The sequence below is a fragment of the Equus quagga genome, chromosome 11 (assembly GCF_021613505.1).
Source record: "Equus quagga isolate Etosha38 chromosome 11, UCLA_HA_Equagga_1.0, whole genome shotgun sequence".
Classification (NCBI taxonomy): Eukaryota; Metazoa; Chordata; class Mammalia; order Perissodactyla; family Equidae; genus Equus; species Equus quagga.
Genome location: NC_060277.1, coordinates 90,084,566 through 90,107,808, shown reverse-complemented (window position 1 = coordinate 90,107,808; position 23,243 = coordinate 90,084,566). Strand labels below are relative to the sequence as shown.

Genomic DNA, 23,243 nt, shown 5'->3' with positions numbered 1-23,243 from the left:
AATAATCATTCTGTCCAGGACACCATCTCTCTCAGGTGTGACATTTGATCAGCAAACATCTGTTACAGGAATGATAACCTAGTTACGAACGAATAACTAGTACGCTAACAATATTGGCAAGAAGCTCATATTTATTCTTTTATATTTATATATGTTGACAACAATATGGGCTAACTGCCTAGTATTAAACTTCTAGAATTCATCTTTTTATGTTTAATACTATTAAACATTTTTATTAATAAAGCTTTCAAATTCCTAGGTCAAAATCTGAAAGAAAGCAGACAACAACAAAAAACTCCAAAATATCCCAGTTGGTCCTTCAGCTTGAACATGCAAACCCAGGTCAGAGCAGAGTCACAGAGGAAAAATGAGCACAACACATGTAGCTAGAAAGCTGAGCACTGGATACCATGTGGAAGCATGAGCTATCCTATTCATGACCATAAACATGTCTTCTGACTTCCTTTTTTGTCTTTACAATGTTATATTCAAAGCTTAATTAGCAAGATTTCCCCAAAATACCAAAATGTGGTAAGGTAAGAAAAAAAGTCCAAAATTATAAACCTACATCATCATCATCTTTTGCCTTTTGCCTTGCATCTTCAGCTTCTGCACGAGCTCTAGAGGGGAAAAAACCAAGACACGTTATTTGCGTTGAGTTCATCCTTTCAAAGAATGAAAGAGTAGGTCAAAAATTTTAACCACCATTAAATGACTATTTTTCTTTTTCCAAACAGAGGATTTAGCTGTATTCTTTTAGGAGAACATTCTCATAGCACTGTTCTCAGAAAAAAAACAGGTATAACAGAAAGCTGGGTGAAGGAAAAAAATGAATGTTTCCAATTTCCTTATTAGCAACATTGGAACAGTCCTAACTTTTTTCACATCATGACATACACAAAATGAGAAAAGTCAGTAAGTGGAGGGGCTTGCTCACAGCAGAGGCAATCAGCCAGGCACTTCAGTCCATGCCAGGCAGCGCCTGGCCCTTCCTGGCTCGAGAGGGCAGAAGGCATGGGTCCCAGGGTACCCCTACACCCCTTTGTGGCAGCCTGGCAAAGAGAGTTTGGTTCAGAACAACATAACGAAAACTTACTTCCTAAGCTCTTCCTCCAGCTCTCTGTTCTTCTCCTCCAGCTTCAGTTTGGCTTGTTTCACGGCCTCCAGCTCCCCTTGCAGCACATCTTTCTCACAGGTCAGTTCATCTACTTTTGCTATCAAATCATTCTTCACTACATTCAAAGCATTTCTAAGAAACACATATTTCAAGTGCATCATTACAAACAAATATCCTTGCCATCTTTCAGCTTTTTCTCTTGTAGACTAAAGTAACTACATAATCATAAAGCTGAATAATAATTGAATACTTTAGAGGTATTCTACCTGATGTTGTTTGCAGACAAAGGTAAAAAAAAAAATAGAGAGGAACAGCCTAAGTATTTACTCTTCCCACTTATCAAATGAAGAATAAACAGGTAAAGCAAGGCAGACCACCAACAAATAAAAATGTCAGAATTAAGTAAGATTAAACTTTTAAAAAACAGCATCCATAAGGGTAGTGTTGTTAGTAAATTCTAAAAAGATATTACCTAACTAATTACCTAAAATTAATCCTTGAATTTACCTTTAATAATTAATGAGAACAAAATCTAAACTGGAAAAAAACTGAAAAAAAATCTACGACTTAGTTCCTCTTGGGTCTAGTGGGCATAGGACCTCATTATAGCTGCATTCTGTTTGGATATACAGCAAATTAACAAAGCAGTCCAATCTGTTTTTCCACACGACTCAGGACCTTACCCACTAAACAAGATTCAAATGTGTTTGAGGGCCTAAGACCCCACAAATTGTACCTGAGAACCTACAACTATGGAGGAGAGCTCTGAAGAGGCAGGCTGGGTATAGATCAAAACATTTATGCAGAAATAAAATAAACCCCAAGAGAAGAGATAAGAAAATAGACAACCCAGGCGAGGGAGCAAAAAAACTCATAGGACACACCCAGAAGATAACGAGAAATGCATGGATACGTGTAGAGTAGAAAGGAGATGAAAATCTGTTTCTGCAAAAAACAAAGCCATGAAACATATCCATCAGTGAAATTTGTCCCATTACCTATTTGCTTGCATGTGCGTGCATGCACAAACCCACACGCAGAGAAGGGGAATGAGATGGGGTAGTGAGACTGCATTAGTGCTGTGTTAAACTGAAGGAGCGTCATTGACTTGGACAAGAAGAAAATTCAGAATCTTTTAATCCTTGTTAAAATTTTGTACATACTTACTTGGTTTCCAACAGTTGTGTATTTTCTAATATAAGATTCTCAACTTCACGACCCATTCCTATCAAAAGAAAAAGGATAAAAACTTTGAAAATGAATTTATCAAAAATTATATAAACTTGTAATAAGCTGTAGTTGCAAATTTTATTTCATAAATTTTATCTGTCCTGTAGTAGTCTCATTTTGTCTATAATTTCATTTGCTGTATCTACTTGAGTGGATTATAAAATTATAAATAATTATCCATCAAAAAATAAAGCTAAAGATTTTATTAGTCAATTCTTTATAACTTAGCTAGTCTATATTTAGTTTCTCATAGATAATATTTCAAAAGGATCAAGACTTTTCTGCCAAATATTCTAAAAAGTAGCAATATTTAGGGGGAAGAAAAGAATAGCATATATGGATCAGAAATTGTTTCCAAATCACAGCTGGTACTGTGGCCTTTGCCTAAAGATTAGGCCTTATTAATAAAGAACAGGCAGAAACAAGGCCAAAGAAAGACAGAACCCCAATGCAGATGAAACCTTACCAAAGAAATTATGGTCTTAAAGCCCATGCATTCCATGTAAAGCAAAAACAAAGAACAAGAAATGTTTTACGTAAGAAACAGCATGAAAATAGATCATTAATCTGTAAAGTTTTATGCATGATATGAAAAACATCTGGAATCACAATGCTATGATTTAATGCATAAAGATGTGCAAAAGACAGAAATTAAGATGATTTCCTTCATAAGGATGCTCTAATATGTTATACCTAAAAAAATGCTTTATCAATTCTTTTGCACAATAAAATCGAATATAATTAGATTGAAAACCGCAGATCAATAATATTAAGTTTCCTTCAAAGTGCCATCTCTGAAATGATAATGTTCAGTTGTCACTTTACAGAATCGTGTTTAATAATTTAATGAGTACTGTAAGGCAGGCAGGTAGACCATTCAATGCAAGATCCAATGTAGTGATCTTTAGAGAGAAGAAAGCTATTTAATTTGCTACTCTTAAGAAAGTGAAGAAATAAAACAATACAAATACACTAAGGAATATATCTCAAAAAGTTACAAAAACAAAAAAAGCAAAGCCACCACTCACTTATCCTAAGTTAATATTGGAAAATCACATACAATGGAAGAAGTAATATTCATAACCCAGCTAAACAGGAAGGAAATATTTCTAAAGAAAAATACATAAGGTAAAAGAGTTAATATGCCCCTTTATTTTAAAAAGGATAATATTTCAAAAGACTTAAAGATAATTCAAAACAAAACCAACCTAGGAATGCTAAAAATTCAACACTCACATATGGACTCATATTTTGTCTGTATTATAATTATCTCAAATATTCTCAAAGATCAGGGTACTTCTACCATGAAGAATTAAATATCAGAAATAGTAGCTTACTGAATCATCCATGCATTCTCTAAAAACTACAAACAAAGACAAACTAAAAAAGTTTCTAAATTCCAATTCCAAAATGAATTTTGGCAACATATGTTGAAATATTTGCTTTAAATACTAATGTTAACTTTTCAATAAAGCTACAGAGTCAGAAGAAATCGGGTTTAGATTGGTTGAAAAAAGCTTACATAATGACTATGTCTGCTATAAACTCTCAAACATATAGGGAGATAAGCACAAAAGCTGAAAATATATGCAGGGCAAAAAAAAAAAATAGTTGAGCAGAAAAAAATGATGAGAAAGCATTAAATGAGAACAGCAGCCAAAAACGCCTAGCTTAAAAAGCAGTAACATTAAAGTATTTAAAAGCATACACACCAGAATATTCCCCTGGGTGAGCAGCCCAAGAGAAAAATGAATGAGAATCTCAATTAGATTGTTTTCAGAAAGCAAGAGCTATGCTCATTTATTTCAAAATGAGAGAGGAGACAATAAAATTGAAAAGATGTAGAAAAACCATTAACTAAATACAATAAAGTGTAAATACTAAAGAGGGAAAAATTTTGGAATATGTACTATATGGGAATCATATCCTATAATGTAGTTTTTAAAGTTTAGACATTCCCAATGATGAGTTCTCTTAAAATCTAATATATAAATTTAATATATAATTAATAGGATTGTCCAAAATTTTCACTTTGAAATGTATCAATAAAAACTAACTCATAAGTATAAGAAAAACATAACTTGAAGTGGCCCCGTTTCTATTCAAGACTTCAACCAAGCAGAAATCTAGGTCTAACATATTTGGAAACTTTACCTATTAAAATAAGCAAAAAACTGCCTGACAGTTTTTAAAATTAATGATGTCTCATTCGGATTTTAGCATTGGTTCTCAAGCTAAGTTCATTAATGGGCTTCTGAATTACCTGTTAATCCCTTGAGAAAGTATGCACAATTTTACCTATTTCTGTATGTGCATTTTTCCAAAAGTACACTGCTCTCTTACAAATTCTCCTGTAAAAGAGTTTTAACTCCAAAAGGTAAAGAATCACAGATTTCGAGGTGAAATACAACTGTTAGAACTATTTAACGATCCATTCGTTTACTTGCTATGTTGTGTGCTACAGACTCAACAGTGAGCAAAAGACATAGTTGTCTTGGCCACATCGAGCTTATAGTCTATCCAGGGAGACAGGTACATAAAAAATTACAGTAGAGTATGAAGAGTGGCATAATAAATAAAACGCAGTCCCATGAGAACATACATTTCAGGGACAACTAAGCTTTAACGAGGGGATCAAAGCAGAATTCTTGGAGAAGGATGTGCTATTTAAGCAGAGGCAAGAAGGAGATACATATAGAGATAGATATATAGATTTTTTTTTTTTAAGAAAAGGAGCAAATAAGCCTTCATGATTGGTTGTGAGGGGAGAAAAAGAGCTCTAGGATGGAGAACTGAGTGGATGGTGAGCTCATTCATTTACATTTATTACTGAGTTAGTACATGTCGGTATAAGAACAGTCTTGGGAGAGAGGACAAGAAAGATGGCGATGAACCGAGCTTCAGATGTATCAAGTATAAAGCCCCCCAAATCACCTTAGAGGTATCTAGTGGGCTGCTTGGAAGTAACAGTCCAGGGCTCTACAAAAAAATCTTGGATGGAGATAAAGACTTTGGAGCAATTAGCCATGAAAGCTAAGAAACAAGAGCAAAGAAGATTTCCCAAACAAAGAAGTAGGCCTTGGACAGGAACACTGATATCTGAAAGATGGGCAGAGGAAGAGGATCCTGCAAAGAAAACTGAAAAAGAATAGTCAGAGGCAGGAAAAGAATGCAGGAAGGTCTGATATCACAGAAGCCCAGCAAAGACAGTTTGAAAGACAAATGTTATTTGAGAAGTCACGTGAAATAACTGAGAACAAACCACTGGATACAGCAAAAAAGAAGGTTGTTCAGGAAAGGTGAGTGTGGGGCAGAATGCCAGACTGCAGTCTGATGAAGTGCAGGGGGACTGGGGAACCTGGCCAGTAAAAGTAGCCATACTTTCAAGGGGTCTGTTTTGTTAACTGATGTATCACAAGCATCTAGAATAGTGCCAGGCACATAACAGACACCTCATCAACACTGCTGCATAAAAGTGTGACTAGATACGGGAGGAGGGTGAGCAGTAGAGTGGAAAGGTACTGAAGATAGAGTCAGAGGAGACCAGTATTTTTATTTTTAAATGGAAAAGACCTGAACGTGTTAAACGATAATAGGAAGAAGTTAGTGAAGATAGTGAAGTTGAAAATATAGAAGATAATCAAGAGAAACAAAATCCCACTCATAGGGTGTATGAATGCGATTTCCAAGTTCTAGAATGTGGCCATGGGAAGTGACTAAAGTAAATGGAGAAAGGGATCAATGAAAATAAGAAAGTCAAGGGATGAGACTCCAATCAAGATACAGAATAAACTGCATGTGGGGGGTTATCTCTTTTAAATTATTAAAATCAGAAAAAAGAAATTAGAAAAAAGTACTCAGTGCATGTACAATAACTGCAAAAATTTATATTTTTGAACAAGACAAGAGTTTTACAATAATATAGTAATTAGAAAAATGAATAATGAAATCATAGAAATGGACTTTGTACTTATTTATCAACCCAAGGTCAATTAAAGAACTTGGGGAAACAATTTTGTTAGTTTAACTATATTCTGAATTGTACGGAAGAGAAGCCATAGAACAAATACGGGCCTTGGAAATTTCACTTATCATCTTTGACCAAAAAGTATTTATGTAGGCATAAGTCACTACACTTAAGATAACATATTAAAATCTTCTAATGTGGAACATTCTAGAGGTAAATATATTGATATCTTCAAAAGGGGGGGGGAAGTAGTTTACAGTCTATTTCTTCTTTTCAAAGTGGAAAGGAAACCAGAATACCAGGAATTTACATTTACCCTATTTATTATGCTTAATTTTCTGACAAAGAATGGAAGCTTTTAGAAAATACTTGATTTAAAAGACCACAATTATTTCTAAGTACTATGTGGCTTACAAAAAAGAAAGTTTGAGGCCACTAACCTCAAAAATTATATTATTCAATATTGGATTATGAGGCAGTAGAGTGTACAAACTATATTAAAAAGTACTTCATGGGGGCCGGCCCGGTGGCCCAGCAGTTAAGTGCGCATGTTCCACTTTAGTGGCCCAGGGTTCACCAGTTTGGATCCCGGGTGTAGACACGGCACCGCTTGGCAAGCCATGCTGTGGTAGGCGTCCCATATATAAAGTAGAGGAAGATGGGCATGAATGTTAGCTCAGGGCCAGTCTTCCTCAGCAAAAAGAGGAGGATTGGCAGCAGTTAGCTAGGGCTAATCTTCCTCAAAAAAAAAAAAAGTACTTCATTCTGGTTACATACAGAGGGATAGCATCAAGGAATTTTGCAGGGGGGTGATATATTTTGACTCTGATAGTAGTTACACAACTGTGCGTTTGTCAAAACTCAAAAAATTCAACAGAAAGAGTGAATTCTACTGTATATAAATTTGAATATAATTTTAAACATTTCAAATTTTTCTTTCTAATATTTTTTGCATGTGCCCCTCAATTTTGCCAGGAAGTCAGTTTTTTAAACCAATCAAATCTAAAAAGGAACTTTTTATGCAAAATTTAATGTTAAGTAAAGTTAAAGTGTAAACTCAAATGTAAAAATAGAGTGTTTCTTAAGAATTGCTCTTTTAGCCCTCCTTGAGAAATCCAAGCTCATTCAATTGCTTCCAATTACTCAGACTTTAACAGTAGGAATCTATGTCTAATTCAGAACGCTTTTACTTACATACTATCAATCTCTCTTACTAGATATACTGTGAGCTCTGTTTAGACAGAATTTGTGTTTCCTTCAAAAAATACTTTAAACTATCAAGGACATAACTGATAACCAATAAACTTAACATACAATTAATGCAAGCAAGGCCACTCTATATTTAGAAGAATTGACAAACAGCACCTTTTGAGAACAGTATAGTCTGTATTATAAATACACTAATACATACAAAAACTTTTTGGAGACCAGTATCTATTGCAAAGGCAATGGTTTTTAATACCGTGAGGTTTTCAATTTCTATAAAGTCTTAAGTTATAAGAAAGGTACACCAAAGCCAATTGACACAAGTCAGAAGCATGTAATTATTGTTGAAAAGAACTTTAGAGATCACCTAGAGCAGGAGTTGGCAAACTTTTTCTGTAAAGGACCAGATGGTGAATGTTTTAGGCTTTGTAAGCCATATGATCTCTGTTGCAGACTTAACTCTGCTGTTGTGGTGCAAAAGCAACTATAGACAATAAGTAAACAAATGAGTGTGGCTGTGTTCCAGTAAAACTTGATTAACACACATAGCAGGTGAGCTGGACTTGGCCCCTGAGCCACAGTTTGCCCAATCCCTGAACTAGAGTCCAGCTCCTTCATTTTATACACAAAGAAACTAAGGCCCAGAGAGGTCAAGCAAAGGTCACCAGACAATAGTGGAAGAGCCAAAGGCAGCATTCTTTCCAAACCAGGTGTTCTCCAACACAAACTCTAAAATGATTATATTTCCCATAGCGCTAAAACAGAATACTCTGTGAAATCTCAGAAAAATCAAGTGTTATAATTTTTTATTTAATTAAGGTCAACAGTATTTAATGAAATCTATTTAAGCCAGGAACTAACTACCCATCAATCTATATATCTACACATCTACTCACACACACCCACACCCACACACCCATATATACAGCACTGTGTTCCTTATGTGTAATACTGCTCTCGGAATATATAGCAGGAATTCAATAAATTGTGTTATATGAATCAAAATACAAATTTAAATGCAATTCAATTGTAGGCATATCCATATACAAAGATGCTTTCATTTAAAACTTTCATGATTTCAAAGAATACATTCCTATTAATTACCTAAAAGTGCAATAACTGTAACACTGGGCAGTACGGACATTTTAAAGGAATTTCAATTAAATCACTTAAAAAATCTTTTTTAAAACAGTATGATACTTCTTCAGATAAGCTATCATACCTAGTAAATCTGCTCCTTCATCCACATCTCCAATTAGGCCTGAGCCAGCTGAAGACAGTTCTTCAAAGAGAGATTCTGTATTGCGATCAAAAGCTTTGTTCTCTATGCCTTTGGTGGGAGTGCTATGCAACAAAAACAACAAAACCAAACAAATCAATATTACAAAGACTTTTTCTTAACAGTGTAAATTGAATACAAAAGCTAAGTTACCTAGGAATTTTTTACCTGTAATTTACATTTAACACAAAATGTAATTTTGAAAGATTTCTCAAAGGTCTCCTAAGAAATTCCCATTAAACTCCACAGAGAGAATTGGTAAAGAAAATAATGTTTCTGTGGTGAGATCCCAGCAAACACGAACAATAAATGGCAGCTAACAGAGAGCACCATTCTGCATTGTACCAGGTCTTGGTCTAAGTGCTTTACACAAACTATCTTACTGAATCCTCACACCTACACTACAAAGGAGGTGCTGCCATTATGCCAATTTTACAGATGAGGAAACTAAAGAGGTTAAGGAATTTGCCAAGATCATCCAGCAAATGAGACGAAGAGGTGGAATTCAAACCTAGGCTGTTAGGCTTCAGAATCCATGGTCCTAACTACCATGTTATATGTTGCCTGGTCATAAATTGGCATGGTCATTTTCTTTTTCATTTAAGGGCAATTTGACAGTATCTATTAAAATTTAAAATGAGGAGCTAGCCCTGTGTCACAGTGGTTAAGTTTGGTGCACTCCACTTCAGTGGCCCGGGTTCAATTCCCAGGCACAGACCTATACCACTCATTGGCAGCCATGCTATGGTGGCAACCCACATACAAAATACAGGAAGACTGGCAAAGATGTTAGCTGAGGGTGAATCTTTCTCAAGCAAAAAGAGGAAGATTGGCAATAGATGTTCGCTCATGGCCAATCTCCCTCACCAAATTAATTAATTAATTAAAATGTAAATAACCACAGATCCAAGAATTCGATGTCAAAATTGTTCTACAAAAGCCCTGTCACAACAAGGCAATTATGTATGTAAAAGCATGGTCAGAGCAGCAATTTTATAGTGTCAAAAAGTTGAAGCAATCTAATAGACCATTAATAGGGCACAGATGAAATAAATTATGGATATACATAAAAGTTGAAAATTTTAACTATAGAGTTAAAAACATTAAAATAGAGCTTTATAAACTAAAGAAACCCATCATATAAAGGTGTTTTTAAAAACCAAGTTGCAAAACATATATATAAGCCCTTTTTTGCAGGGGTGTGGAGGGGAAAGGGGAAACGTGTATGTTTGTGCATTAATGTTGTATTAATAAAAAAAAAGTCTGCATAGGATTTCCAGTTAAACATAGTGGACTGAAGATAGTCATTTATCACCCAATAATTCAGAAACTCAACTAAAACAACAGTAAAAAGAATCTAAAAAGGTATATATACCCACAAGGACATAGGGAATAGAAGAAGAAACGAGAGCAGGTGAAATGTCAACAAAATTCTGTAAAATGGAAAACGGACAGGGAAACAACAGAAATTGATTTAACAGACCAAAGAAAACTGAAACCTAAGCCACTGGGGTTTAGGGAGGAAGTCAGTGTGCTGCCAGAAGCCCTGAAAGGCCCAGGAACTGAAGGAACCAGCAATCAGCAGAGAGAAGCATGTAAGGGCGGATATAAAAACAGAAGGATGGGATGAAAGACAGCACAAGAAATAATATGAGACCTAGATACAATCCTCCAGAACAGAGAGACCTCCCTTCTCCCAGTATTGCACCCTGAATAATGGAAGCCAAGTTTAAATGTCATAGGCAGGAAACTGGAGAATCAGTGTCATTTACTCAAGTATGAGCAAAACAGGCACAGAGCACCAGACATTTAAAGAAGGCCTCTATTATAAAATAAAAAGCCCCAAACAAATGGACTGTGACAGAGGCACTCAGAGCAAAAGGAGACAATGCAGGCAGCAGCAGAAACTTATTAAGAAAAACCTAATTTTTTCCAAAATAAATGTTGCATCCATAAGAGAATAATAGCAAGATGTTATAAAAAGTAGCCATCCAAGAAAAACAAAAAAAATCAAGGAGCACTGAAAGATAAAGTTGAAGAAGTCATCCAGAAATTAGACGAAGAATAGGAGAGATTTGGAGAAGAAGGAAAAAAGGAATTATGAGGATAGTCCAGGATGTTCAATATGCACCTAATAGGTGTTCCAGAAAGAGAGAGGAAGAGACAACAATACAAAGAATAAGGAGAAAATTTCTCAGTACTAGGAGATATGAATTTCCAGATGAAAGGACTTACTACATACAAGAAGACAGAAAAGATACATCAACACATCATCATGAATTCTAAAAAAAGGAGGAAAAAAACCCAAACAGCGATAAACTGAAGATCCTAAAAGCTTTGGCAGAGAATATACAAAAAAGCAAGAATCCAAATGGCAACACTTCAAACTCAACATCACGATGATGCAATGTTTTCACAATTCTAAAGGAAAACTTCTGAAGGTTTTCCAAGCTAGAATTCTGTATTCAGCCAAATTATCAATCATGTCTTCAAATGATATTTGTCACATTCAAGTTATCAAAAAATTTACTCCCATGAAGACTTTGCCCAGAAAGCTAGCAAGAATATGTTCTGTCAAAACAAAGGCATAAATCAAGAAGCAAGATGACATAGGATCCAGGAAACAGAAGATACAGAGAGAGGTGAAAAGATAAGATAGTGAGGGCAAATTCCAGGACCAGAGCAAACATGACAACAGTCCAGACTGGAGAATGGAATAGACATTTACAGTACCTTGAGCCTTTGAATCCACTGAGATCTTTGTCCATGTCCAACTCAGGAGTGGATTCAATGATTGCTTGAACTTCTGACTTTTCTTCATTTTCAGCAGAGCCTTAGGAAAGGATAAGATGACATAAATAATGCATATATCACATACTCTCCTGATATGAAAATCCTGTTGCTTCTATGGTTGCAAATACATCATTTGATCATTAAAAAAATTTAAAAGAGTGGAATCTAGGAAACACAGGGTTAGACAATATGTTACATATTTAATTAACAGTCAATATCAGAAACTAACAAATAACCAAAGAAAGTTTTCATTTGTGATTCTTGGGACACAGTGCAGTGCATCCCAGGCCAGAACTCCCTGTTTTCATTCCAATTTAAGAGGTGGAATATAGAGAAATTAAAGACAAAGACTAATGAATGATCTAAGGCAGGGGACAGAAAAAGACTGTCCTCCTGACTTTCAGGCTGTCCAATCTCCCAGCCCTCTCAATTTTTCTCTCCAAAACTTTATTTAATCATCAACTCTTATAAGCTTATTTACAATTAAGTACAATTTTATAAATCTCAAGCAGTAACACCCCAAAGATGTATTTTCTCATACCCACATCATCTGGATTTACTGAATACTTTGCCAGTAAGTAAAGAACTAGGGTCACTCACCTGTGGATACATGTCTGGTTTCCTGGGCTACCTGTACTTCAATATGTTTGCTTATCTCTGACTTATCTGGTGTATCCACAGCTTTCACCAATCCTTCACCATCTTCATTTAAGGGAGTATCAGCAGGAATTGCTGCCACGTCTGAAGCAGCTGTCGATGCTGGAGTGGTAGCTTTAGATCCTCCTTGGCTAACATCAGAAAGTTCATCCTACAAATAAAAATAATTACAGAAAAATTTTTAAATGAGTACTTTATTTTAAAGCATTTTAAAAATGGGTTAAGAAATAAACTTGCTGAGAGAAAATTCTATTAAAAAATAGTAATAGTCACTGATTACCAAAGGAAACCAATAAACAATCTCTGCAGACTATTTTCAAACAATTGGGGAACATTTAAGTAAATCATATTTTTCCATACATGAGATTCTACTAAATAGAAATTTTGAAGATAAAAGTAGATTGTCAGTATTAACAACAAAATTATAAATTAACATCATCATTGGAGTTTTTTAAAAATTTTTTATTTATTTTTTTTTTTGAGGAAGATTAGCTCTGAGCTAACTACTGCCAGTCCTCCTCTTTTTGCTGAGGAAGCCTGGCCCTGAGCTAACATCCGTGCCCATCTTCCTCAACTTTATATGTGGGATGCCTGTCACAGCATGGCTTGCCAAGCGGTGCCATGTCCATACCAGGGATCCAAATGGGCAAACCCTGGGCCACCAAGAAACGGAAAGCGCGAATTTAACCGCTGCACCACCGGGCCGGCCCCATCATTGGAGTTTTTAACAGCAGTTGTGGTACTGTACAATCATCTGATAATAAACACTGCTTCAAAACACAGTGTGTTCCCTGTAGTAGCTACTCTAAAACAGCAGTGAGTCCAATAGTTCTGTAAACACTGTCCTTAAAACATCCTGCATCCTGATCATTTGAAGCACTTAGAGATCAGGTAATAGGCATTTTAACAAGCAACCAGGTGATTTATATACTCATTAACATAACTACTATTCTAGGTCTACAGGTAGGCTTCAAGAGGTACATGCTCAGATTGAAATTTTATGCAAAAATTTGAGTACAATGCATTTTTCTGGGAAAAGAATCTACAAATTTTATTAGATTTTCAAAGGGGTTTGTGATTCCAAAATAATGAAAAACAACTGTCCAATGCTACCAATAATGAGGCAGTTCTTTTAGAGCAAAGTACCTAGGTCTGAGAAAAAGAGAACTTGACAAAAAGTTTACTACTAGCAATGATGATAATAATAATAATAAGGATTATGGTAAATTTAGTGAGGTTACCTTTCACTAAACATATGACCTTAGGTTGGTTATGTATTCTTTCTAGACCCATGTTTTCTGATCTGTAAAATAGAGATAATGGTACCTACTTCATAGGATTACTATAGGGTATTCTATATAGAGACTTAGCAATGTGTTCACACATACTAAGCATTTAAAATGTTAGCTATTATTACAATTTATAATAATGCATTATGCACAACTTTGTAATTCTATTATTTATTTATTTTTGTGAGGAAGATTGGCTCTGAGCTGACATCTGTTGCCAATCTTCCTCTTTCTGCTTGAGGAAGATTGTCGCTGAGCTAACATCTGTGCCAATCTACATCTATTTTTTTGTATGTGGGACACTGCCACAGCATGAGTTGATGAGCGGTTTGTGGGTCCATGCCCAGGATCTGAATCCACAAACCCCGGGCCACTGAAGCAGAGTGTGCAAACTTAACCACTATACCATCAGGCAAGCCCCTTTGAAAATTTTTAAATGTATGCTTTTGGCCTAAAACAAAAAAATAATATATATATAAACATATTATGGGCCAGCCCAGTGGTGCAGCAGTTAAGTTCACACGTTCCCCTTCTCAGCGGCCCAGGGGTCACCAGTTTGGATCCCAGGTGCGGATATCGCACCACTTGGCATGCCATGCTGTGGTAGGCATCCCATGTATAAAGTAGAGGAAGATGGGCACGGATGTTAGCTCAGGGCCAGGCTTCCTCAGCAAAAAAGAGGAGGACTGGCAGTAGTTAGCTCAGGGCTAATCTTCCTCAAAAAAAAAAAAAATTAAGCTGTGCTATGGTGGGGGATGATTATTACTGATTTTTATTTCCCTCTTTAAAACTTTGTCTTTTTGAACTTTTGAAGAACATTGTTAAAAATACATTATAGCTATAAAAATAATGGAACAGAATCCAAGCAATTTAAAAAAAAACAAAACTAATACCATAGCAATCAAAATTACATACCCACTGCACAGCTTTACAATACACTATCTGAGAGATTTAGGTTATTTTAGGTGCTGAGAAGTAAGAAGGAGTTCAAATTCAAATTTAAAATGCTATTCAAGTACAAGAAAGCATTTTTAGACATACAGTCAACTGTACATGCTATGATGAACACCAACTACAATGAAAGTAACCACACTTGGAGAACTTAACTTCATCACCAAAACTCTTAGTTTTACAACATTAAAATGTTTCATCCTCAGTATCGTCTCTTAATATTAATTTACTATGACGCATTTTGATGTGGCACAAATTTCACTACCATGAGTGGCTGAACTAACGTAAAATTAATTACCAGATGAGAACATATGTCACGCAAAATGAATTATATTTGCTATGGCAAATTGAGAGCACTTTCTCCTTCAACAGTGCTCCTCCAACCCCGCTCATCCTTATCCCAGGCTTTAGGGGTTTTTTTCCTCCCTTAAGTGATGAGAAACGTACAAAGTCACAGAATGTGGCCCAGCAAGGAGTTACTCACTAAGAGTCTTGACTATCTTAGTTCTACTGGTGGGCTTGAGCTCTATCTAAGACATGGATAAAACACAACTGTTTGCTGAAGACCTTCATTCTAGTAAATCCCTTGATATTCTCAATTTCTGACAATTTATATTGTACTTGGACTTGTACAATAGCTGGTCAGCTGATTATATTATTGCTCATCACCATTTTAAGAAACACATATATCCAAGACAGACAATGATCCATTTACCAAAAACAAACATCCTCTGAGATTCTGAATCTAGCAAAAGAAAAATAAAATGGTGTATCTATGTTAGCATAAAATACTTACTTAAAATGAATTTTCAGTGACATAGGAAAATGCTTAAATATTAAATTGAAAAAAATACTATACTTTTAAAGAAACAATCAGAGATGTATACACGATGTCATTTATAACAGCAAAAAACTGCCAGCAACTTAATGCTCCAAAATAGGAGATTAAACAATGACACAGATGATACAGATTATTATATCTGATACAGATATCCACGCACAGATACAGAATCCATGATACAGAATATTATGCAGCAATTAAAAACCATGTAATAGAAGAATATTTACTGAGATGGAAAATATTCAAAATGGAAAGAGATTGGGGATTAAAACAGTTCTGCACAGCATGATCAATTAAAAAATATGGCTAGCAAAAGCTGTTAGGACATATATGACATTTTTAACAGTGGTTGCCACTGGGTAGTTGGATAATGAGTGATTTTTGCTTTTTCTTTGCCCTTATTAGCATTATTTATACATATTTTTTGAAGTAGAAAAAATTATAAAAATCAGAACATAAATCTATATATGAAGTATGGTCTCAAAAACTATTTTTTAAGTATATAAAGTGACTAGAGATAGTACATAAAAATTTTTTCCTTGCTTATACTACTTTCCTTTTTTCAAATTTTTAAACAATAGGCATGTGCTACTTTTATAAGGAAAAAAAGTAAATAAGTTCCAAACAAATTTGAACTAGTATTGCTAGATGAAATTATCTTTCAATCTGAAAGTTTTGAGAAAAAGAAAACCCATTCATACTATTTATGAATCGGGAGCTATCCACTCATTATTGCCTTGTGTTTAAGATAACTTTGATTATCTGTTATCTGAAGTGCAATACTAACTATATGCTAATAAAATTAGCTGAATTTAGTAGCTATTTTCTTCTGTGCAACGCAAACACTGGGCTGATTTCCAATGGGAAGGAAAATAAACCAAAGAAATACATAGCTCAATTCTCTATCACTTCCTTCCCTCTTAACATTAAAAGACAAAATTACTGCCTATTTCCTTGCTGGTGACTGGCATCTAATATAGAAATATCTGATAAAAATTTACTAAGTCAGGGGGCTGGTCCCATGGCCAAGTGATTAAGTTGGTGCGCTCCGCTTTGGTGGCCCAGGGTTTCGCCGGTTCGGATCCCGGGCGCAGACATGGCACCACTCATTGGGCCATGCTGGGGCAGCGTCCCACATGGCACAGCTGGAGGCACTCACGGCTGGAGTACACAACTATGTACTGGGGGGGGCTTTGGCGAGAAGAAGAAGAAGAAAAAATATATATATACTAAGTCAAAGAAATTAGATTTCGGAGTTGAGTCAGAAAAACTGATAGTAATATTTCTGGAGCCATAGAGGCCTACAGTGAAGACAACTAGAAGCTGCCCTGAGTACCACTCCCTTGGTCTGTACTTTGAGGTATACTCTATTAAAAAAATAAAAGAGGTATTATTTTGGTTAATTTAACAGCTTAGTTAATTCATATTTATGTTACCATATACATGAATTCCTACTCTTTAAAGGTTTAAAATATAAAATATATTTAAAAAATTCATACAAAATAAACAGTCCAGGGGCCGGCCTGATGGCATGGTGGCTGGGTTCACGCGTTCTGCTTCAGCAGTCCAGGGTTAACAGGTTCGGATCCCAGGCATGAATGTACACACTGCTCATCAAGCCATGCTGTGGCAGCATCCCACATATAAAAAACAGATGACAACTGGCACAGATGTTAACTCAGCAACAATCTTTCTCAAGCAAAAAAGAGGAAGATTGGCAATAGAGCTTAGGGCTGATCTGCACCAAAAAAATAAAAATAAAAGAACAAACAGTCCAGGTTCCTGATGAATAGTGTTGATGGACAGCACTTAAACCCACCAAGACTATGGATTCAGAAAGATCTGGAGAATTTCAAGCTCATCTACGTTGAGACAACTATACGCTGTTGAAGCTATTTGAAAAATAAATAATTTGAGGTCAATCTTGTCCTTGTCATTTACCTCTCAAACAAAAGTCAAGGAGAGAAATTATTTCCTCTTCCTCCTTATCAGTCTATCCCCAAGGTCTAGTTATTTCTACCTTTAAAAAATTACTTAGTAATTAAAGAGTTCACAATATAAACAGTTTGGAAAAGCCCTCTTCTCCAAATTCCTTTGTGGATCTGGGAGTATAAAATAAAGTAAGCAGGAGAGAGCTGAACCCAAAATAGGAAAAGGACTGTGACACCCTGAGGATCTCAAGGTTTAGTACTACAAGGAAGTGGTAAATTAAGATCTGCTTGGAAGAAAAATGATCTTTTAAATTTTTCCTAGGCTATCTAAATAAGATGGCATTTATTTATCTGTAACTTGCTTCTCTTTTATACTTTTACCACATAAAAATATTTTACACTCATTAAAATAGCTCATTGTATGGGCTGTACTTCTGACAACTGGATCCCAGGGATAGAGCACGAGAGCTGGAGGAAAAAGTTCTGAATTTTAGGGGACAGTTTTCAAAAGAGGTATTTCTCCTTGGTGTCTCAGGCAGTGGTGACATAAAGCTCCTAAGATTAGCAGGAAAGCACTGAGATGGGAAGTCTCTGCTACAGTGTTTGACTGGGGGGATAATATTCTTATACTGTATCTCCTATGGAAGAAATTATGAAATCTGTCACTAACAATGCCTCCAACTAGAGATAAAATGCAGAAAGATAAGCCTAAATATTAACCTGCTAAAAGATCAAATATATCACTTTTGGTCAACAGTAAGCTTATAAGACATAATGTGCAAAATGAGGGAAAATTCTTACTAGGACCTAAATGGAAACTGGAAGCATTTATATGAATTATTCAGTATAAAGTGACAGGGGAGTTGCATGCTATTATTTCACATTCAACCTGTGACTTTTGAAGACTTCCGATTGCTATTTTATGCCCATTATATGCCAGGTTATGCTGTTTTGGCTAATAATCTTGACTACAAATGTTGCTTATTTATCTGAAGACTGCTGGCCTATCAATTCCCGTGGCCTGATATCATTAAGATATCCTCTTCATCGGCACGTGTGTGTGTTAAACATGGAGACTCACATGGCTGTCTGATAAATGTCCTCATTTTGTAACCCCGTCGCCACTTCAGTCTTTAAGGAACTCTCACATTGTAGGCTGTGCATGTCACTGGAGAATGTCCACAGAAAGCAGGGACCTAAGTTGGGATTCTAGAGCTGTAACCATAAAGGAACGGCACTCCTATGCATATTTAAGTTTTAAAAGAATAGGTGTCATTCAAAGGTGATATACAAATAGGCAACAAGCATATGAAAATACGCCCAACATCACTAATATCAGAGAAATGCAAATCAAAACCACAACGAGATATCACCTCACACCCATTAGGATGGCTACTATAAAAAAAAAAACACAGAAAATAACAAGTGTTGGTGAGATGTGGAGAAATTAGAACCCTTGTACACTGTTTGTGTGGCTGTAAAATGGTTTGAAAACAGTATGGAGTTTCCTCATAAAATTAAAAATAAAACTACCATATGATCCAGCAATACCCCTTCTGGGTAAGCCAAAAGAACTGAAAGCAGGGTCTTGAAGAGATATTTGCACACCCGTGTTCATAACAGCACTACTCACAATAGCCAAGAGACAGAAGCTACCAAATGTCCATCAAGGGATGAACGGATAAATAAAATGTGGTGTGTACACACAATGGAATAGTATTCCACCCTGAAAAGGAAGGAAATGCTGTCACAAGCTACAACATGGATGAACCCTGAGGACATTACGTAAGTGAAATAAGGCAGTTACGGAAAGACAAATACTACATGATTTCACTTAAATGAGGTAGACAAAACTATAGGGACAGAAAGTAGAATAGTGGTTACTGGGGCAGGGGGGAGGGAGAGGGAAGAGTTGTTGTATAACGGGTATAGTTTCAGAATTACAAGATGAAAAAGTTCTAGAAATCTGTTTCACAACGATGTGAATATTCTTTTTAATTAATTAATTTATTTTTATTTTTTAAAGATTTTCTTTTTTTCTTTTTCTCTCCAAAGCCCCCTGGTACACAGTTGTATATTTTAGTTGTGGGTCTTTCTAGTTGTGGCATGTGGGACGCCGCCTCAATGTGGCCTGACAAGTGGTGTCATGTTCATGCCCAGGATTTGAACCGGTGAAGCCCTGGGTCGCCGAAGTGCAGCGCGCAAACTCAACCACTTGGCCATGGGGCCAGCCCCTGATGTGAATATTCTATTTTTTTTTTAGGAAGATTAGCCCTGAGCTAACTGCTGCCAATCCTCCTCTTTTTGCTGAGGAAGACTGGCCCTGAGCTAACATCCGTGCCCATCTTCCTCTACTTTATATGTGGGACGCCTACCACAGCATGGCATGCCAAGCAGTGCCATGTCCACACCCAGGATCCGAACCGGCAAACCACAGGCTGCTGAAGCAGAACGTGTGCACTTAACCGCTGTGCCACCAGGCCAGCCCCATGGATATTCTTAACACTACTGAACTGTGCACTTAAAAATGATCAAGATGGTAAATTGTATGTTATGTTTTCTACCACACAAAAAAAGAAAATAGGTGTCATTACTTTTAACTTCACTTCAGATACTGTGGTAAAAATCTGGTCTTTGTGCCATTTTGCTATTGGTTTTAGATATCATGCTATAAGTCTATACACTTTTACAAAATATTTTCAGTAGTTTCATTCATCAAATGCCTCATGTGCTCACGGCTGTATAGCGTACATATGTCATGTGTTATCTGGCATTGCCCCATGATTATTTATGTTCTGAGATACTATGAAGTTAAGTTCACAACCACAGAAAATAAATTATCCCATTAAGGACAACTTGGAAATGTTCCAATGTAGTGTTTTCCTAAGTAGGCTGCCTGACTTCATCTGAAATAAGCTAAAGGGGCAAGCAACTCTGCTATATAACTTTGTCTTTCAGATTCAAAGATTTTAAGACTAATGAAAGTAAAGACAAAATTACAAAAGGCAACTAGTCCCATGTATCCCCTACTCTAACACTTATCACCTTATATTTTAACTTTTATGTTTACATTTTTTTCTCCCCAAGACGAAGTTAAATGTCTAAAGCAGTGGTTCTTAAGTTCTTTTGATTTACAACTCTATGGCACAGCAGGATCACAAAACTTTGTGTGTACACGTAATTTCTGGAGAGTTTCATAACTTTGATTTGATTCCTAGAGGAGTCTGTGACCCAAAGTAACAGAGAACAATAACTCTAGACACACATGAAATAAATCTAGATGTAAATTATACTGTAGGTTCAAGAAAATTCAGATGATTAAAGGAGAGGGATGAATGTTCTAACCCTGAGGATATTTCTGAAGAAAGAGGACAACTATTTCACTGTCACAAACCTGCTGAAGGGCTTCCATGGACCTGGGCTAACCCTGACCTAGTGGCAGGAGAGTCTTATTTGTCTTTACATCCCCAGGGCCCAGCATATCAAGCCTGACATGAAGCAGGCTTTCAACAGATGTTTGCTGAATGAAGCTGAATAGTACCCTGACTGGGGCTGAAGAAATCTGTTCAACTTGAGAGGCAGCCCATGGTAAAATGACACATGGCTGTCTCCAGGAGACATGCAAGCTATGTACATTCTGCCCTAAGCAAGGGACACTATGCAAAGCATACTAGTTTTCTTACCTAGAGCTGGATAAAAAGAAATAGGCTGAATTTCCACAGGATTTACTTAAAGTTTCTCCCCTTTATTTCAAAATGCTGACTTTGGGGGAGGAGTAAATTACAGATTACAGTAAAGCCCTGGCAACCACCGCAGAGGGAGGAAATAATTTTCTTTTGCATTTCAGTGAATAACATCAGCAGTCTTCCAAACTGAGCATCTGAGGTCTTGAGAATAGCGGTTGAGGAAGTGAACCAATAGTTAATCATTTCAGGTTACTTTGTGCAAAATGTTTTGAAACACCATTCTCACCTCCTGTTCTACAGCCTTCAGAGATTCAGGACTACTGTTGACCTGGGAAGAGGGAGATTATAAAAGAGAAAAAAAATCATGCATTTACTAGGTGTTAGCATATTTCTAAGTATCTTTGGCTTCTACTACCTCTCAGGATAACAAAATCCATCTCTCTATCATCTACTACGTTAAAATGGTTTTGTTTTGACTTAAGTGATGTCATGGTTCAGAAGTCACCCCTTGGATCACTTACTTTATCAATAAGTAGCTCATCATGTAACTTTTTTCTACTCACACAACTGTAGGAAATCTTTCTGAAATGTATTCTAATCATCTTGAATATTTAACATACCAAATATTCCAGTTTAGCATACTTGGAAATGTTAACAGCACTCTCCTTTCTCTCCCTTCTCCACATCATTTCTGAAACTGTTAAGTATCACTAATAATCAAAAGGAAACCCAGATTCTAATCCTTTTTCACAAAACATCTATTTACTCACATTTTTTTATTTCTATTTGTACATTTGCCCTCTGGGAGACAAAAGTGTTTCTCTTAAACACAAAGCAACTTCAAATTTTAAATATTTTTGGTCTGGAAACTCATTAAAGTCTTTTTGAAAGCCTAAAATACAGCTGCAACTCTCTGTTAACTCTTTCAAAAAACCATAGATTAGCAAGGCATGATTCACTTTATAAAAACCAGACTGCCTCTCCCTTAATGTTTGTTTACATAATCTTTGATTCTGAATTCTTATCATCTTTAACCCTTCTCAACTATTCACTTCATCAAAAGAAAGGTAAAAAATTGGATGGCTCTCTGTATATAATACAAATGGAAAGATTGTGAACATACATTTCTAGATGAAAAACAAAAAGCAAGCTGCAGGAAAATACTTACAGCATAAATCCATTTATCTTACAAAGACATTATGAATATGTAGTATCTATGTGCATATGTAAAGAAAAAGGTCTAAAGGATACACTAACTATTCACAATGACTGTGGAAAAGGAGGGGAATTTAGGGTTGGAGAAATTACCTATTTACTGTAGATTCTTTAATATTATTTAAAATTGTGAAACTGCATTAATATAACTTTTTAAAAAAAATTATTAAACCTGTTTTATACAATATGTGGACTCTGAGCACCTTAATATTTCTAGCATGTGGCACTGTGCCTGGACACAGTGGGTATCAATAAATATGTTTTAATGCAAAAAGGTAAAAATTTTCTTCAACAGGAAATATTTGAAACTATTTTTCCTATTCTAAAAGCTTGTTTAAACATTCAGTAAGTACGTAATAAATGCTTATGTGCCAACTACTTCAAAAGAAGCCACATTTGAAATGTAAGTTTTAAACAATCATTTTTAAATAGTGCTGTTTATTTAGACTTTCACCAGTTTTTATTCTCAACATATATTAGCATTTTGGTCAACACACAACCCAATAACTACACTAAAAAGAAAAAAAAAATCTCATTTATAAACACCCACTAAGAAAGAACAAATTCTATTCCTCCTTCTCCAAGCAAGAATTTAAAAGGAGAGAAAGTATATATCTTATAATTTTATTTGTCAATTATACCTCAACAAAGATAGATGAATGAATGAGTGAATAAGAAAGTACTAAAAGATTAAAAGGAGTAAATCTTTGCCCCTTTTCCCCTTCAAACCCCGACAGTCAGCTGTGAATGGTTCCTTAAGTTATCAAATGAGGCTATAAGTGAGGGGAAAAGTTTATAAATAAAAAAATGAAGTTATAGAAGAAATTCCTTATCTTCTATCACAAGCAAAAACAACATGAAATATTATAACGTACAATTCATTTTTCTCAAAAGTCTATTTTTATTTTACCCTCCTGTAAACATGAATAAAAAAATCCAAGAAAAGGTAATATATAATATAAACTAATGGAAAAACCCACACTAGCGTCAAAGAAAGGGCCTAGAAGCAATCATATTTCAAGCAATAAGCACATTCAGTGCCCAGATCTTGATTCCTAAATACCATTCTCCAATAAAAGGA

At 35.6% G+C, this 23,243-nt stretch overlaps 1 protein-coding gene across 13 annotated transcripts in view; it reads right to left on the bottom strand.

The window, feature by feature from the left end:
- Positions 1-23,243, bottom strand: part of SPAG9 (sperm associated antigen 9) — a 126,467-nt gene that overhangs the window by 32,163 nt on the left and 71,061 nt on the right. For 7 of the 13 annotated variants that reach the window (XM_046674595.1, XM_046674599.1, XM_046674597.1 and 4 more), the window contains 6 exons: positions 12,193-12,400; positions 11,533-11,632; positions 8,743-8,864; positions 2,285-2,342; positions 1,097-1,249; positions 569-620 (listed from right to left, as the gene is read on the bottom strand). In XM_046674595.1, coding sequence (XP_046530551.1) covers positions 569-620; positions 1,097-1,249; positions 2,285-2,342; positions 8,743-8,864; positions 11,533-11,632; positions 12,193-12,400 — 693 coding nt within the window. Of the gene's footprint in view, positions 1-568; positions 621-1,096; positions 1,250-2,284; positions 2,343-8,742; positions 8,865-11,532; positions 11,633-12,192; positions 12,401-21,233; positions 21,276-23,243 lie in introns of all 13 variants that reach the window. The other 6 variants (XM_046674592.1, XM_046674594.1, XM_046674593.1 and 3 more) reach the window with 1 other exon arrangement.